This window comes from Conger conger, chromosome 4, assembly GCF_963514075.1.
Source record: "Conger conger chromosome 4, fConCon1.1, whole genome shotgun sequence".
In the NCBI taxonomy this organism is placed as follows: domain Eukaryota; kingdom Metazoa; phylum Chordata; class Actinopteri; order Anguilliformes; family Congridae; genus Conger; species Conger conger.
The window spans coordinates 23,392,693-23,410,122 of NC_083763.1; the positions used below are offsets into that span (position 1 = coordinate 23,392,693).

Below are 17,430 nucleotides of genomic sequence, written 5' to 3' on the forward strand. Positions count from 1 at the left end.
AGGCAAATGCAAAGCCACATTTATTTTCTGAACAACTGTTATGAGAACCCATGCACAGCCATATGATGGGTCAAAACTGCTTTGCCATTTCCTTGGAACACTTTATGAACATTTCTTTATTCTGTTATTATATTCCAGCTATTTTTTAAAGGTTCTTTTTTATGACAGCAATTAGCCATACACAGCAAATAGCCACATGTAGCCAACTAGACATGCTTAGCAGCAAAATATAGTTTGGACCAAAGATAACTAATAAATATGATCACTATATATACTCAGTGAGCACACGATTAGGTGTTTATTCAACTTATTTTTTAGACTTCTACTGCTGTAGCCTATCCACTTCGAGTTATGATGCATTGTGTGTTAAGAGCTGTGTTCCTTTGTGTTACTGTCACCTTCCTTTGAAGGCGACAGTGAAGCTTTGACCAGACTGGGCATTCTCTTCTAACGTTTCTCCTTAATTCCTTAATAAGGCGTTTCTCTCTGCAGAAATGCTGCTCACTGGTTTTTTTGGGTTTTTTTTTTTTTGGGGGGGAGGGGGGGGGGGGTTTGCACCATTCTTTGCAAACTCTAGAGAGTGTGACTGAAAATCCCAGGAGATCAGCAGTTTCTGAGATACTCAAACCTGCCACCAACAATCATTCCATGGTCATAGTCACTTAGATCACATTTTTTCCCCATTCTGATGGTTGACGTGAACATTAACTGAAGCTCCTGATCCTTATCTACATCATTGTATGCATGATGTAGATTGGCACACAATTGGCTGATTAGGTAATCGCATGAATAATAGGTGTAATAAAGTAAGAATGTTCCTAATAAAGTGCTTGGAGTGTATATTATACAACAACACATATAGCAAACGTATCACTGCCATTTAATAAACATAAAATGGTAAATATGCTATATATCATGGATCATCAAATCACGGTTCTCGTTGTCCGAGAATTGCTGGTTTTCCACCCTCCCTTTTCCTGGGAGTCAGGTGATGGCTGCTATTGTAGCCCGTCTTTAGTATATGTGGTACAGCCATTTTAATAAACATTAGATGATAAAATAGCCCAACCTGGTAACCTTATTTTATTATATGCAGTACTGTGAATTCATAGTCTGCTTAATTTTAGATGATCATTTGAAGATTATGATGTAATTTCCCCTGAAAGGTTTTCTGTTTGTTAATGTTTAACTTGAACAGCTATTGTTGTGCAGCAAGTGCAGGAGAAAGGGAAGCCTACTTGCAACTCAAACACACCCAAAATAACATTTGCACACAAATAAATAATTGAAAGCTGTATTCTTGTAATGTTGTCCTTTTTATGTGCATATAAATGTAATTGTTTCGGAAGCATTCAGATGCATCCAGCAAGCCTTCATGTGGTTGCAGAAGAACACTATAATGAAATTAGCATATTATATTTTAGCATTCAAAAGGCACTAGAGATTTTAGTTTCTCTTTTTCTATGTTCATTGAATGAAGTTCATTGAATAATTCCCATTCAAATGTAAAATGAAAATGCAACATAAAAACAACCACAAACCAATTTCATGGTATTTAGCACAGCTGTCCATCACATTCATACAGATTAGAAATTAATTCAAAAATGTTGCCGTTTGCCTCACCACACTTAATTACAGCAACTAATAATGAGTGAATGTGGATGTTTGTAAGTGCACTGGAAGCTGGTCTCTCTCAGAGAGCTCCCGGTGCCATAGAACTGCGGTTCCCAGGGTGCCGTGCTGATAAGCCCATGAGTACAATCCCATATGACACCTAAAGGCCACGCTGCAGTGGCCCTGCCAAGGTGCATCAGAACCCTGCAGATTTCTGGCCACAAGGAAGATTAGAAGCCAGCTCTGTTTCACACCGATTCCACAGACACCCTCCGCGTTGTCACACCGAAGCAGTCGTCATTCTGAAGGGCCGGATTAAACAAACACACTCACGACAATGTCACGCCTTTATCAAAAGAACTAGACTGGAGGCAATAAACATGAGAGCACTCAAACCTACACAATATTGTAACTGAGGGCATACTGATTAATGCTGATAGTGCTAATGTCATTTATGTGGTATAGCAAAGGCAGCTTATCTCAGCTCTAAGCGCAGTAGTGACTTTTCTACAAAAAGAAAAGAAAAGAAAATGTTGCATCACTGAAAATCAGTTCAGACACTGCTGTTTCATAATTCATTCAGGTACTTAACCTGACTTGCATGCATAAAAACAGTATCCAGCTATTATACATGTCAAGCTGTTCCAATAGGTCAGGACAGAGTGACTACTTAGTGTATACCATGCAAATGTTAAATGTGACTGTATTACTTTTAGCATTATGAAATAGGGATGCACTTAAACCAAGTGTGTTTTCACTGAGATGATGGAAGGGTAATGGACAACGGATTATCCCGAAATGTTCCCTTAACAAATGCACACGGTCACAGCCTTTTGAAAAATCAATGTTTTTGAAACATTGCCGATTATAGAAAATGCAATCAATAATTCCAATAACCCCATGTACCAATCACCCTGAGGGATGATGGTATGCTGTCCTTCTTTAATATTCAACATTCTATTCAATAAGCTGACACACGTCAAACACATCGACACAACGGAAAATGAGCAATTAGGGCTGAGACAGCACTCCTGTAAAGCAAAAGTCAACTGTTGACAATGAATTTCCACAAGCCATTGTCCACAGCATATACAGGCTACTAGTCCAGACACGACTCAAGCCCACTGAATATACACAGTGAACTGTGGAGACTGACATTAGAGTGAGTCATATCTACAGCTTTGTTGGTTTCAGGCCAGGAGGATCTCACTACAATCACTCCAGGCTTGAGTGTTGAAGGGAACCTTTTTTGTCAGAGTAGGTAATGCTGGAATTCTCATGAGATCATGACCACAATACCATTCAGCCAATCCCATCAGCAACTTTTTGACCACTAATTGGTCGATGTTCAATCAAGTCTACATTGCAACATTGTTCAGGGAATGAAATTAAAATGCAACACAGTGGGTCATTTTGCATAAAGCCCATGACAAAGTATTCATTTTAAATCGAGTTCTTAAATCTAATCCTTAACCAGGAAGGTCAACTGATTAAAGGTCAATCTAATTAAATCTAGTTCTTAACTAGGAAGGTCAACTGAAAACTATTATGTGCTTGATAAAATAGCATGATGTGAAAATAAAGCAAAGTATAGAATGAACAGACCTGAGAATGAGAACAAATGAGACACAGTAAATACTGTTTTGTCTATCAATTGTATAAATATTGTTGCTTGATGTTCAGAGACACTGTTTACATATATATCTGGCATCTGGTGTATTTAATATGACTTTTGAGTAAGCATTTAATAAAATGAAATCAAGCAGAGCTAAAAAAATCTACTCCTTATCCCCAACTTTTAAACACTAAATATTTCTACTATATATGGTCTTTTCATTGTGCAATAGGGTTTTTTGTGTGTGTAACAACTCTTTTCTTTTTTACAGTATAAAAGCCATCAATTTACCAAATCAGACAAAGACCTGTCACAGCACAGCGTTGGAAACAAAGATTTTTTTACAATGTTCAATATCTTAAAGATAATGACTCTGTTATGCCGGGGGGAACAGAGGAACCAAAAGCAGACAGAGGTGCAGAAAAATGGCAGGTTTAATTCCAAAAGGGGCAGAGAGAGCAGAGTCAAAAAACAGGTCACGGTCAAAAACTAGGGGGTCAGTCCAACAAAGCAGAGGTACAAATATCCAAAAAGCAAAGAAGAGTCCAGGGAAGCAGGCAGGGGGCAAGGACTAGGAAACAAGGAGGCTAGAACTGGGGGAAGGAATCAAGGGCTCAGACAAGAAAACAGGACAAGACGAATTAGCAGCGTGCAACTAAAAAGGACAGGTATAAATACACAGGGGAATGAGACAAACTAGGCGGGGCATGGGAGTGAGGGCGGTCTAACAAAAAAACATCAGGTGAGACACATGAAAGGGTAATAGGACAATAACGAAGGGGAAACAAAAACGCGGACTGGAATCACAAATACACGCATGTAATACAAACGGCTCCAGACTAGGGAGTAGACAATTTGCAGAGAATCAGGAGATGCAGAGATACGGAGAGACAGGTGCCAATACTTCGCTGAAACTAAGCAAGTAATCAGTGATAGAATAGGGAGGCGGAGTTACAGAACAGAATTGAAACTGGAGATGCGTTAGTAAGTTAGTGAAGTGATTTAAATTACAAATACCCAAAACTAGTGAATGTTAGTTTGTTAGTTTGACAAACATATTAGTGTGTTCGTATAATTAGTACTGTACAACTTCTATGTTAGTTGGGATTAGTATATTAGTGCTATGTACAAACATGAAATGGAGAGGAAGCAGGAAGTAAGGAATGCAAGATTGGAAGGAAGGTTGAACCCGGAACTACCATAAACACCCGAATAGTGGGGCACGCAGACAGGGGAGTGACTGGGCTAGTAAACATTCAGACTCAGATATCACAAGGGAAGACGAGTGCAAAGACTAATGAATATAAACAGAACACCAGACAAGAAATATGAAAAATAATAAATTACAAGAATAATGATAATCTACAACTAACACACAGAACACGGGAACATAACAGACATTTTCCGCCAGAGACACAATTGCATATTGGTAGACATGGCACTAGGAATTCTGGTTAGATTACAGTTAGTATATAAGAAAGCAAATACATTCATCTGGAACTATGTAACAAAATTAAATTTGAGCAAATATGATCAGAAAAAATCTCAGGTGTGTGATTCTACAATGAAAAAGAGATTGCGCTCATCAGCATGCATTTTTTTCTCCGACTAGAGAACAATTCGATCTGAATTAGATTCTAATCACTTTTTATTTTCCAACATGCGACATGAATTTAGCATTTGGATGCTGACATCATGTAGCGCTCTTTCTAAAGAAATGAGTAAGAATCATCTGACAGAATTTATGCTTTGCTCAGCTATGAAAGCATCACAAGATGCTATGAAACTGTCCTGAAAGTAATAGAGAAATATGTTTCACAGAATAAGGAATCGTACATAATATTTTAGCTGATGCCAAAATAATGTAGCTGACGATAAAACTTTACTAACATATAACATGAGTCATGTGTTCCCTACTAGTATAGTTTCACCTGGAGCTCGGTTGAGTTTTCCTAAGAGCTAATTCCAAAAATTGACACTTAAAATAATTGTATTGGCTTGTGGACAAATAGAATAAATGACATGCAAAATAAAATTTCATGGAGCTGAGAAAAGCTCAATGTCAAGACTGAGAGCATCTACATGCAGAAATATATCATTTTTACAGATTATTTATTTTGTCCAAATATCAATTACCATATAAATAAACAGTCGAAAGGCTTTCAGCCTTTCAGACAGTGCACGGTAACCCTCATACTTGGGCTGGTGTTTCGATTTAAATATCTCATATATTCAGAATCAGAATCAGAATCAGGTGGTAGAAGGCCTTTTTACCTCCCAATCTCCTCTCAGATCTGCCCATTAGTAATACATTCCAACAACATGACGTGTCTCTCAATGCTCATCAAGACCTGACCTTTCGGTTCAGACCTTTCTTGAGGGGAAGGGAAGAATGCAATACACTGAGATTCCCTTAGTCGCTAGCAGCCCACCCACAATAACTGAAAACAAACCGCTCCACCACCATGCCTGGAAAAGTGGAAATCAATATCGAAACAGCTCGCTTCCATAACAGGGTCTGTGTCTGACAAAACAGACAGGACTTGAGTGCACCATTACAACAATTTCTTTTCAAAATCAATGGGCCCCAAGCAAGAACTACTCGTACGAACAGATTTGTTCTTAAACTGCTTAAATCTCTTTAAACGAGTGATTTAAGAGAACGTGGTGCATTCCCCACTCTCTTGTTTAGAATTTTTTCTGAGGGAGGAACATCATTCACGAGTGGTCCCGACCTGTCGAACGACTCATGTAAACAAGAGCCTAGAAGTGCTTGTCAGTGCAGCTCGCCCGGCACAAAGAACTTTCAAACTAGGTCTTGCAGATCAAATATGAATCAATATTCAGCAACCGCATTACTTATTTCTCACCTCAAGTTATTTCAGAAATTTATTTTAGTGGACTTTTCTACAGTAAGAAAGAAAGTTTATCAGCGGTCTGGCATATTATTATGTTTGGCCAAAAACGAATGAAGTCTACCCAATCAGGTATCAGTCGGCCCTTGTTCTTGTTAATCCCATTGGCCACCTACCCGACAGAACCCAAATACAGTCCCGTATATACCGTATTATAATTGACATCTTCATTTAGGGCAATTGTCTTACAGTAAGCTACAGTAGGTGCGTTTGTTGAATCTGACGTGGCACACTCGTATGAGCCTTTCGTAAGAAAACAGCGAGAAATTTATGATTCTGTTCAATTTGATTCAACTGTTTAAAAAAAAACGGCATTCAAAAAACACAATCAGTTTTTTTAATGCACATTGAAAGTTCTCCTCTAGCTCTGTGTGATATCAATACTTAATAACAACTTATTGGTTGGTTCAAAACCCTACTGTATGTGGCAGCACCATTATGCTACGGTGATAAATGCGAAAAAGGAGAATCCTGAAAATTCAGTTTTTGAGAGACGTATGTTTTATGCACAGTGCCAGCAATAAGTAACTGTATCACACTGTATTGTTTGTCTTTTGACAACTACTGTTGACGACAATGACAACAAAAACAACAACTCTTCCAGTATTATAATGCCAGCCTCTGCTGTGGAGAAAAGAATTTGGAGCTTAGATATGGACAGGAATATGGAGTAGGCAGCAGTAGGGTGGGTGGGTGAGTTTTATTCAAGATACTGTTAAGAACAGCAGTAGCTTGGCAGGCAACAGCCTTCATAATATAAACTGTGGTTAGCTCTAAACATTGTTTTCATTCTGTTTTCAGAAAATACAAATTTTCTCGGATGTTTTTTTAAAGCAAACTTTCACACCACCAGCAACACTCTTTTGTATTATTACACCTAATGACAGTTCCTGGTGCTTCTGTATTCACTTATAAAAACAGTGCTGTTTGTTTAATTTAGCACATTTCACATAAGCAATGCTGGCACAGCAAAAACAGACTGTAAAATGAGGTTTACGAACTTCCCCTCTGTCAAAATCAATGACACGGCTTCATAATTAGGAGCCCGAATGCTCTGTTTGCATAAGCGGAGCGTTAAATGCCTCTTTGCCCCCCAGACAGCTGATAGGCGATAAGGAAGTGGCCGCCCCACCCCCGGGCCTGCCCCAGACCCACAGTGCAGCCACAGGAAGCGTGAGTAAGACAAGCAGGCAGCACTCAGCAAACAGCAGGCTGCAGGCTGGGGGATGGGGGGGGGGGGGGGGGTGGCAGGAAAGGGAAGACAAATGTCCCTCCCTACATTTTCAGCCCCCTGTCATGGGGGATGGGGGGGGGACAGGAGGCCAAGAACATACCCATAGCACACTGAGGGACATGCACACGGACACATACACCCACAGATACATGCACTGAGATATAACCCCACACACACACTCTAACATACACACATAGGCGCACACACACTGAGATATACACTACACAGGCGCACAAACTGGATAGACACCGTCATATTCACACAAGCAAGCACACGAACATACACACAGGAACACAAAAACACAAAGCATGTTGTCACATACGTATGTACACACATGCACACAGACATGTGTGTGCGCATGCAGACACAATGAGATGTGAACGCACACGCACACACACACTGAGACAAACGGCAGACACACAGAGGCATACACACAGACACACATGCAGGGCATACACACTCATATTTACATATGCACAAATACACACAGACATATGAAACGTACAGACACAGTGACATGTCAGATGTAAACACGCACACCCACAAACAATGGAAGTGAGATTATTTTTCTTTTCTTTTCATATTTGGTGCCACAACAGAGTATCGCAACGTACTGTAAGCTGCAGGTTTTCTCTGTAACAAATATAATGAGACAATTGGAAACCGTTTCTGTGAGCTGCCCATTTCCTGCTCTTTGTCAGTCACTAGGGACCTGAATCCCATCTGGGTCTCAGATCCTTGCTTAATGACTTCACTTCCTCATGTACTTTTAAAAGGGGTTCACTTCCTTAATGTAATGTAACATAATGTTACTTAACAACTGCACAACTGCACATCCAGTGCCTGTAATGAGGACACTGACACAGCACAGAGACAAGGCCCCTACAGGTCCCAGCTATCGTGGCTTACCATGGTGTAGCAATGACGGTTCTAGCCATGTTGCAGGCCAGCTGAGGATTACTGTACAGTGCGTTCAGGACAACCTGTCTGGCATCTGTAGAGCCCTTAAAAACCCGTATCATGTTTGTTTATGTATTTCCTACTGAATTCATATAGGATATCAAGTAAACCACTAATAGGGTTATATCAAAGTGGGAAGACCATCTCTGTGGGATTATCCCATTGTGCACAGACACTTTAATGCATTCAGTGAAAACAAACGATTGTTTCTTTTTGCATTTTCATATAAGCAAGTCCCCCAAGAAATTTCCTCGAACACTAGCAAGAGGATAAGGAGAACTGCTTCCAGCAACACAAACACGAAGGCTGCACATGATGGATAGTAGCTTTAGTAGCTTTCAAAAGTAGCTTTTGAAAAGAATGTTGGCTCTGACAAGCATTATTTCACCCTGCGAGGGGTCTTGTGTGCACGAGCTCAATGCTCCCTGCGTCTCCTCGCCACCCCGCACGGTTTTCCGCCCGCCTGCCGAACCCCCCCCCCACGCGCTCTCAGACACTACCTCCGCTCGATGTGGCCTCGGACACCCGGGGCCCCACCGCCCCGCGTATCCATTACCCATCATTTGTTACATGATATCTGGACAGCAGAGGGCAAATCGCAGGCATCCGCTCGAAATGGCACTCGGAAGGGCACTCGGCAGCCGCAGCTGAAGAGGGCGTATTGATTTTTGTCTCCGTCTCCGCTAAACGTATTATATTTAAACCCTGGAAATCCTGCGAGACGCTTCGTCTCGCGTGCGCTACGCTGCAAGCTGAGTGCTCCCGTATGTTTCTTTATGGGGGAAATACCCCTCCCTTTTTTTTCAAACCAATACACTCCGCGAAAGGGGAGCATCAGCTCACGCGGGGTTACATCACGGAACACCAGCAAACCCTTGTTGTTGTAAGGTTGGTGCTGACATGCTGTCAAACAAAATAAAAGCTTTCAAGGGCGTTTTGCTCTATGACTCAATAACGCACGCACTGTCTGAAAGTGAGTGACCCCAGCTAGTCTTAACGGTAGCTTATTTAAGCTGTCCTGTGTTCCTCGGACCCCAGACAGATGCAGGTTTGATTACGGTTACCATGAATTATCAAAGGCAGCCGACTTACGATTTGCGTAAAACATCTCACCATCAGTAGCCACATAATACAGCCTGACTGATGTGAAATAGCTGCTTTTTGAGAAAATCAATCATGCCCCTTGGATTTTAATGTACAAATTCCACACTGCTGTCTCAGTATTGCACTCTAACAGTGTGACTCCTCTATACTGCTTTGTGGGCAGTTGAGTTATGTATGGGTCAGTACTGTTCTACTATGATTATCTCCCTTTGTAAACACCTCACTTTTCTTTCCTCTTCAGCATTTAATTTCAGCTGATTACAGTTGCATTAAGCGATGACTCCACAGCCTGTAATTCTCCCCACAGAGCCAAAAGACCTCTGCAATTAACTACAGTAATACACTGCCAAGGACCGATATTGGCTTCCTTTTCTATTGTCAAGCAAAAATATAGTTTCACTCCAATATCCTGCAATAACTTAAAATAGAATTGGATCTCAATATGTCAGATTAGCATGTAGCATGCAGCACTCTGTGGCAATTCAAAGCACGCAACTCACACCATTTCAGATACACTGCAATGGGTCGATTGATTGATAAGATGGACCATGATCTATTACAGAATGTAAAGTCAATGTAGATGTAAATCAATTATAATCCATTTGCTTGAAGAGTTTGCTCTTGTTGAGACTTCATTTAGTTTCACTTGCACTTAGTTAAAACACTCTTTTGAATAAACATATTTAGAAAATGTCTGAAAAAGCTATTTATACAACTTTTGCGCATTTATGAATTTGTACACATGTACAATTGTTGATCAGCACCAGGTACAGGGAAGACAAAAGAAAGCACTAAGGGTGAGATTATAGCAACTCACTGTCAATAAAAACAGCTGTGGCCGCAAAAGGTAAAAGCTGACTGCCTTGAAATCTTTCAAACAATTACAAGATCTACGTTTCTATAAAATGACTATTCAGAGCTGTGCATTTTACTGCAATATAATTACTCTAAATATTTTATGAGGAAGACAATGACTAAAACAATTCTAATGACCTTGAGTTTTAGGTCATCTCCATGTTAGAGCGTAACCTGAATTCATCTTGGGTTCTGGTTTTAAGTGCCACTTCACTGATAAGGACCATCCACATACAGTATCTTGAAAAAACAGAAGAGACATAAGGAACCCAAGGAGGCTTACCAGCAAGAACTTCACAAATATTTTTCCATGTCTTGAATACGCCAAGGGTCTCTTGATTTCAAGAAGTCTTAATAACTAAACAATACTCAATAATCAATGAGTAAGACAATACTCAGTCCTAGCAAAATTGACCTTTATCTCAATTCCACAGGTTCAACATTCTACTGGATTTTAATTGCTGCAACACTCAACTTCCAAAGCACATGATGTTAGCACTCATCACACCATAGGTCACAAGTCTGGTTCACAAAGACATGAGTTAGAGGAAGATACTACATCTGCAGTTCAGCAAACAAACTTGAGCGTGCCCTTGCGAAAGCCTTGAGTGAACTCAAATTGAAATGAGTTGAAAATAGATAATGAACACAACACGTATTGGTTTATGGTATTTCATGGTAGCATTTTTTTTTTTTTTGCTAATTTAAATATTCAGTACTATGAGCTCAATTTGCGTCCATATATTGTAATTACACAGCATCATCAAATGAGATTTTTAATTTCCATCCCTTTTGAAAAGTTAGTTTTTCTGAGAACACTGCCAAAATGCATATGATGCAAGTTACACTGCAACAGATTTGTAGTGACTAGGATAATATTACTTTCTGTCTTGTCATTCAGTCTCCATTTTCATGAAAATGCTTTTTAATGGTTTCTAAAACTATGAAAATCCTATGCTCAGTAGAATGCTCAGTAGGCAAGATCTGGGCCATGCCAATAACTTCTTCCATGATGTAATTTCCAACATAGTAGCAGAGACTGGGGATGGTTAAAACAAGTTCGCTGTAGCACCATCAATATGACGAACAAAGGATGAGGTTTGTCCAGACCAATATTCCCCTCTGATCTCACAGGATAAGTTTGATGGCTCTATATTAAATATTGTGTTTTAAGGCAAACAATATGTATTTTGAGGTACAAAAGTAATAATTCTCATCTCATCTATTTTTTGTTAGTAGTCACAATAATGTTGGCAAAATGGTTTAACTTCCGTGGCAGTAATAAGCAGTTTCTCTAGTGAAATGTGATGCTTCAAATTCATCTTCAAACCCGCATGCCAAAGGATCCGGATTGGTAATGGCTGCCCGGGTTGAAAATAAATGTTTTTGGCATTTATTTATTTCTCAGCATGCCTCGGCAATGGAAGAGGTAAACAGAGAGGGGTGCCCCAGTAGACACATTAAAGCACTATTTCATGTACATGGGTAGTCAACTGACATATTCACTCACACATGCACACACACACACACACACACACACACACACACACACACACACTGTTACAGTATAATGTTTTGGAAAGATTATTCCATTTTAGCTGCTTTACGTGTACAGACTAAAAAGCATAATTTATTTCATTTGAAAACTGTGATGTTATAAGACATGTATATTTGTAAAACTAATTTTGTTTTCAAATTATGTTAGAAATAGGCCATTTTTATATCTGATGCCTAAGATTAAAAGTCTTGACTTTTAATTTATTTTACTGGAAAGATTGTACTTTAGGCCTATACACATATACACATCTTGTATAAATTTCAGTGTGGGTCTGATTTAAGCAAATTTTCTGTTCCTGTTACAACTCACCCCAGTAGTGGAACCTGTCTTTCACATTAAGTCACTCATTTTGTGATATTGTAGATGTCTAAATGACGATTGTAGCAGACAAATGTGGGTAGCTTATATCAAAGTTTGAGAGCTCTAGCGTAAACACTCATTGAGTTATACATATTAGAGCAAAACAAGATATAATCATTCCCGGTCTTCCCTATTTGATGTCTTCATTATCTACTTATCTATTTACTATTACTTTAATATTTTTTAATAGAACTACTATAGCTTGTTCTCTTACCTTCTATTTGTGCTACAGCCTGAAAAGACTGAAAAAGCTAAAAGAGCCAGCCCCAGTTAGACGGTTGATGGCAAATCATTTTATTTTCTGTTTTTTCTTGCCATGATAAGATCCGACTGCAGAAAATGGCCCAAGAGACTCAAAAATGCATTGCAAAAACTTTCTGTCAGGCTTAACTCGCATAGTTTAGAGTCTACATAATCCACATATAGCCAGATACTTACTGAAGCTATTTCAGCTAAGAACAGTGTATTCCTCAAGAGAGCTACCCTTCATTTCCCCTTCTCTCTACAGCTCACAGACACCCTGTCTGCTTTCAAAACACATCACAATGGTGCCTAAAGAGGAATATTTCAGAATGCACAAGAACGACAGCTTCCCTTCTGATTTTGTTCTCCTTATCACACCGTTAATGCTCCTGGGCTCAGCATGCCAGATCTCATTCTGCAGAGCGATAGCTCGCTAGCATCAGAGCAATCATAATGCAGCTGCTTTCTATGCCAGAATGACCTGATGCAAGATTCAACAAAGCACGTGCAGCACAGCCGAGTCTGATATGATTCTCATTCCCAATCACACAGCCTCAGTGGAGATCAAGAAGGAGCCACAAACGGTATTACAGACAGCACTCTACCTCTGAAGCAACAAGCCAATGGTATAATTCCATGATGAGAGCAGCCTGCTGCCATTGGGCGAAACTGTGGAGAGCAAAGGAGGGGGCGAGCCGCATGACTGAGTAGGCCATCGATCTCGGATGACCTTGAAAGGCCATGCAGCTAGCTGCTGCTTGATGGGATGAAGAAAAAATTAGTCACTCTGAGGAGTAAATATCACCTTCACTGTCCTAAAATGGCGCATTGACCCGGTGCTATGCATATTCAGAAAGCGAGCGAGCATGCCAATGGGGGAGATTTCCTGGGAATTTTCTTGGATAGAATACAGTGTTTTGACAGAGATACAGCTGTGTTTTAATTCAAAAATGTTATTTAAGCTGAATGCGTTCAGCTAAGCAGAGCACCAGGCTCTGCACAGAAGTTGCTTTCTAGGGCTGCCGGGAGACGGAGCATTTTGTGAAGGCACCGTGCTGTGGTGCAATGACGAGCCCCGTGGTCTCGGATCGAATCCAGGCACTGCCAGGCTCTGGGTAGCTCCATAGGGAGATGTGTAATCTGTGATTGCATCGCCCAGGGTATGGGAGGGTTCAGTTTGTTAGGGGTCTGTGACTCTGCTCTATGCAAGCTTAGCTGTTGTCTGTGATGAGAAAAGAAACACTGCTGACACACACCATGTGTTTTCAGAGGAGAACCGTGGACGTCTACACTCGAATCAGCAGCGGGGTTCATGAACATGAACATGGCTAATATGCAAACAATTGGACTATGTACAGCCTCACATTGGGTGTACATCTATCTTTATAAATCCAAGTACATTTCGGACAAAATTTGGACAGTATACAATGGGTATACTGACAATGGTATGCTGGCAACTCCTGCCAGTATACTTATTATGTAATGGACAAACAATCTAGACAGAATCACAGTTGTATGAGGTTCAGAGGATGACCCTTTCATGTTGTGTGGTGTGTGTCCCGGTAGCAGTGAGGGTAGAAGTCCCAGTTGCACAGGGCCAAGTATAACACTGGCATATTGTGGCCTGTTCTGCGTGGGGTTCAAGCCAGCAGGAAAGTCATCAAAAACACTAACACACACACAGACACACACACAATTTTACTGACCCATATCCTCACAAGCAGCCAGTCCCACCCACCATCACAGAAGGCAGTCACCATTACCCTGCTATACAGCAGCGATCTTTAATTAAAGCTCACTGGAGAATATATTAAATTGCTGGCAGGGTTGCTCGAGCCGCCAATGTTTTCACACAGCAGAGCAAGCACACAGGCTCCCATCATGAATGAATAGCAAAGCACAGAGACAGGGCTTTTAACACCATAAAAAGGAAACATATTACCGTTTGCCCGTGATGGCCTCCCCAGGTTTATTCGCATCATCTAACTCATTCTTAAAAAGAAGAGGCATGTGGTCTACAAAGCCTCAATGAAATAACTTAGTTACAGGCAAATATACTGCAGTCATATGCCATATTCCCCTAAAAACCGGTTATAACATCAATATTATATAGGGTCATAACACCATGTGGAAAGTTGCTGCTGTTACCTTCAGGAAAACCTATATTCCCCCCCCCCCCCCCCCCAAAAAAAAAAAAAAAATCAGAATGTGTGAGCTATTAAATGAATGTAAAAGAGCTGACAAAAGGTTATCTTGCTCATCGAATGAATGCTGAATAAAAATGACTGTTACATCCTTATCTTACCTTCCCAAAATCCCGCACATCGAACAGGTCGAAGGCCTCGAAGAGTTCACTCTTCTTCATGCCAAATATCTCACAGCAAGCAGAAAGGAATGTCCTGATGTTTTTCAAGCAGAGAAACTAGAGGAGGAAAAATGAGAGAAGCACTCGGTCATATTTGAATCCTTGCATCACATCAGATTTAGGACCGTCTTCCTTATAGTTATGTTTCACCAAAAACGCTTCTTTGGTGTTCCAGATAATTTCTGAGGTACATACTTCAATTATCATGAGGTATGGACTTCAAAAGATAAAGTCTGACAAAATATCTAAATTAGCTAATTTGCATACTTTACTCAAATTCAAACATTTTTGTAGCAGTCTATAATCTGAACCAAGTAATATAATTATTTCAGATTCTAAAAAAGACATGTTTGAAGATTTGTTTGAGCTGAACTCTCCACACCACCACACCCTGCTGAAAAAAACAGCTCAAGCTAGGTTTTGAAACAGCTGGTAGCTGGTTGACTAGTTCAGACAGGCTCCCAGCTCAACATGGTTTACAGCTCAAGCTATGTTTTCTCAGACAAGCACTAGGTGGTTGACCAGCTTCATGACCAGCTTGGCCATGCAAATTCACCAGCTCATACCCAGCTAGACCAGATTATGACCAGTTTGACCACCTTAATTTTCAAGCTGGTGAAGCTGGCATAGCTGGATTTTACAGCAGGGTAATGTACCGTTCAAACAATTCTGTGGCCCATCTGATATAGACATCAGATGTTGGTGTCCATGTTCCCCTGAACTAACAGGAGGACACAGACATGGTGGGATAAGCCTGTGAATATGACTCAAAGTCAAATGTATAACTTCCGGTCACTGGTCTAGACTGAATATTTGTGTATGCAGTCTGATACACAATGAGGTAATCAAGCAGCATCCTCAGAATCTATGATCAGCCTTTTATTGCACAGCCTGTTCAGCATAAGATTTCATAGACTTAAATGATTTGCAATTGTCATTGGAGGGAAACAGACATAGCTTCACATCTGGCTATCAAACTTGGCTGATGCACCAAACAAAACATTTGGAGACCCAAATTTGGAAATAAAACTGGACAAACACTGGTCCCCACAGAAAAGTAACGCGTTCTCGTGTGAAAATGAGAATCGATATGGCTAAGCAGATTTCATTTTGCCAGATTTGGCAAATGTATTGCATAAATTGTTCTGAGATCCTTTTTGATGAGATGATGAATTAGCATGCAGTTGATATGGCTGTATCCAATATAGAAATGCATTAGCCATAAAACAGAAGCAGAGCGGTAACTGCATAAAACAATGGTATTTATTGACCCCAAAATGCTCATGTGGTACCAGGTTTGCTCAGAGTGCCTGGGGAAGCAATATATTACACGCTGCAGTAGCATTTCAATTTGAGATGCTTTCTTCACCTTTTCATCTGAGTGCCATTATGAAGACTAATTGGTGTGCATTTAAAGTAATTATCTAACAAAATAAATGTATATATTGTTTCCGACATTAATGTAATGAAGAAAACATGGTTCTCATCCTTATTATTAGCAGGCAAAAAACACTTTATTTCATTGCACAATGCCTCAGTCGATTTGAGTGCAAATCTATGTTATGAAATATCCATGGATGTGCAAAATATGTTTATACTTGTGATTTATGGTTATATATATTTGTGGTCTTTAGAGCAAGATCTCACTTGTAAGTAGAGAAAAAGTGTAGTTATTCTTGCTTCAAAATGAAGAAACAGGAAGTAGGTATATTTCCTGCTAATGCTAGCAGGGCAGTTCAATAGAATTAGCCAGTATGTGTGAATAAAGACTAAATATAAGTGCTTGTTGATTAACAGAATAGATGACTCAAAATCAACACTCATCAAGCATAATGGCCAGCAATGCTGATGAAGATCTTAATTTAACTGTCCTGTTATGGGTCTGTGTATCCTGCCTCTGGAAACAGCCCTGATCAAGAGTTGCCCAAAAATAAACAGTCAGTCTATGGATTTGTATCTTTCATTTTCTTAGGTCCTATGCCAAAATCTACAGAAATATGTCATTATTTTACTTTCCTGTAGCCTTAGGATATGCAGTTTTACAAGATGTTGTTTTTAATGACAAGGGGGTTGTGTGAAATATCCTGCTATATTCATATTGAGAACACCGCTCTCTGTTTTTTCCCTGGTTTTGGCTCAGGTTAAATCCAATAAAGCAAATGTTTATTTTTAATTCTCAGAATGGAAGACTGTATTTTGTAGTCTTCAGTAATAGTCACAAAAAACAGTGCATTACTAACGTATAACTGAAAATGAAGAATATCAGGCTACTTGAGGATGGGCCTGAATATGAAATATCCCATGGGCCAGTGCTGCACTTTAATGGAACATATACAGGTATAAGATATGACCAGATAACAGAGCTTTACAGCACTTGGAAATACATTAAGTGTTGTATACATTCACTTTTTATCAAAAAGCACATCTTGCAAACGCCCAGCAGCCTACACAATCCCCACAGGATTCAGTATCTGAAGGAAACGGATGAGAGAAATGCTTTAAAGCTTCTGTGGAGTTCAGTTAACGTGCTGTGTGGAGAATGATAACTTGGATAAAAATTGCTAGAACTGGGGAAGACACAATCTATGAGGGCGTAAAAATGGGCAA

General features: G+C 39.9%; 1 protein-coding gene across 1 annotated transcript in view; it reads right to left on the minus strand.

Moving 5' to 3' along the window:
- Positions 1 to 17,430, minus strand: part of LOC133126340 (guanine nucleotide exchange factor VAV3) — a 76,801-nt gene that overhangs the window by 46,953 nt on the left and 12,418 nt on the right. The window contains exon 2 of the mRNA XM_061238476.1: positions 14,764 to 14,880. Coding sequence (XP_061094460.1) covers positions 14,764 to 14,880 — 117 coding nt within the window. The remainder of the gene's footprint in view (positions 1 to 14,763; positions 14,881 to 17,430) is intronic.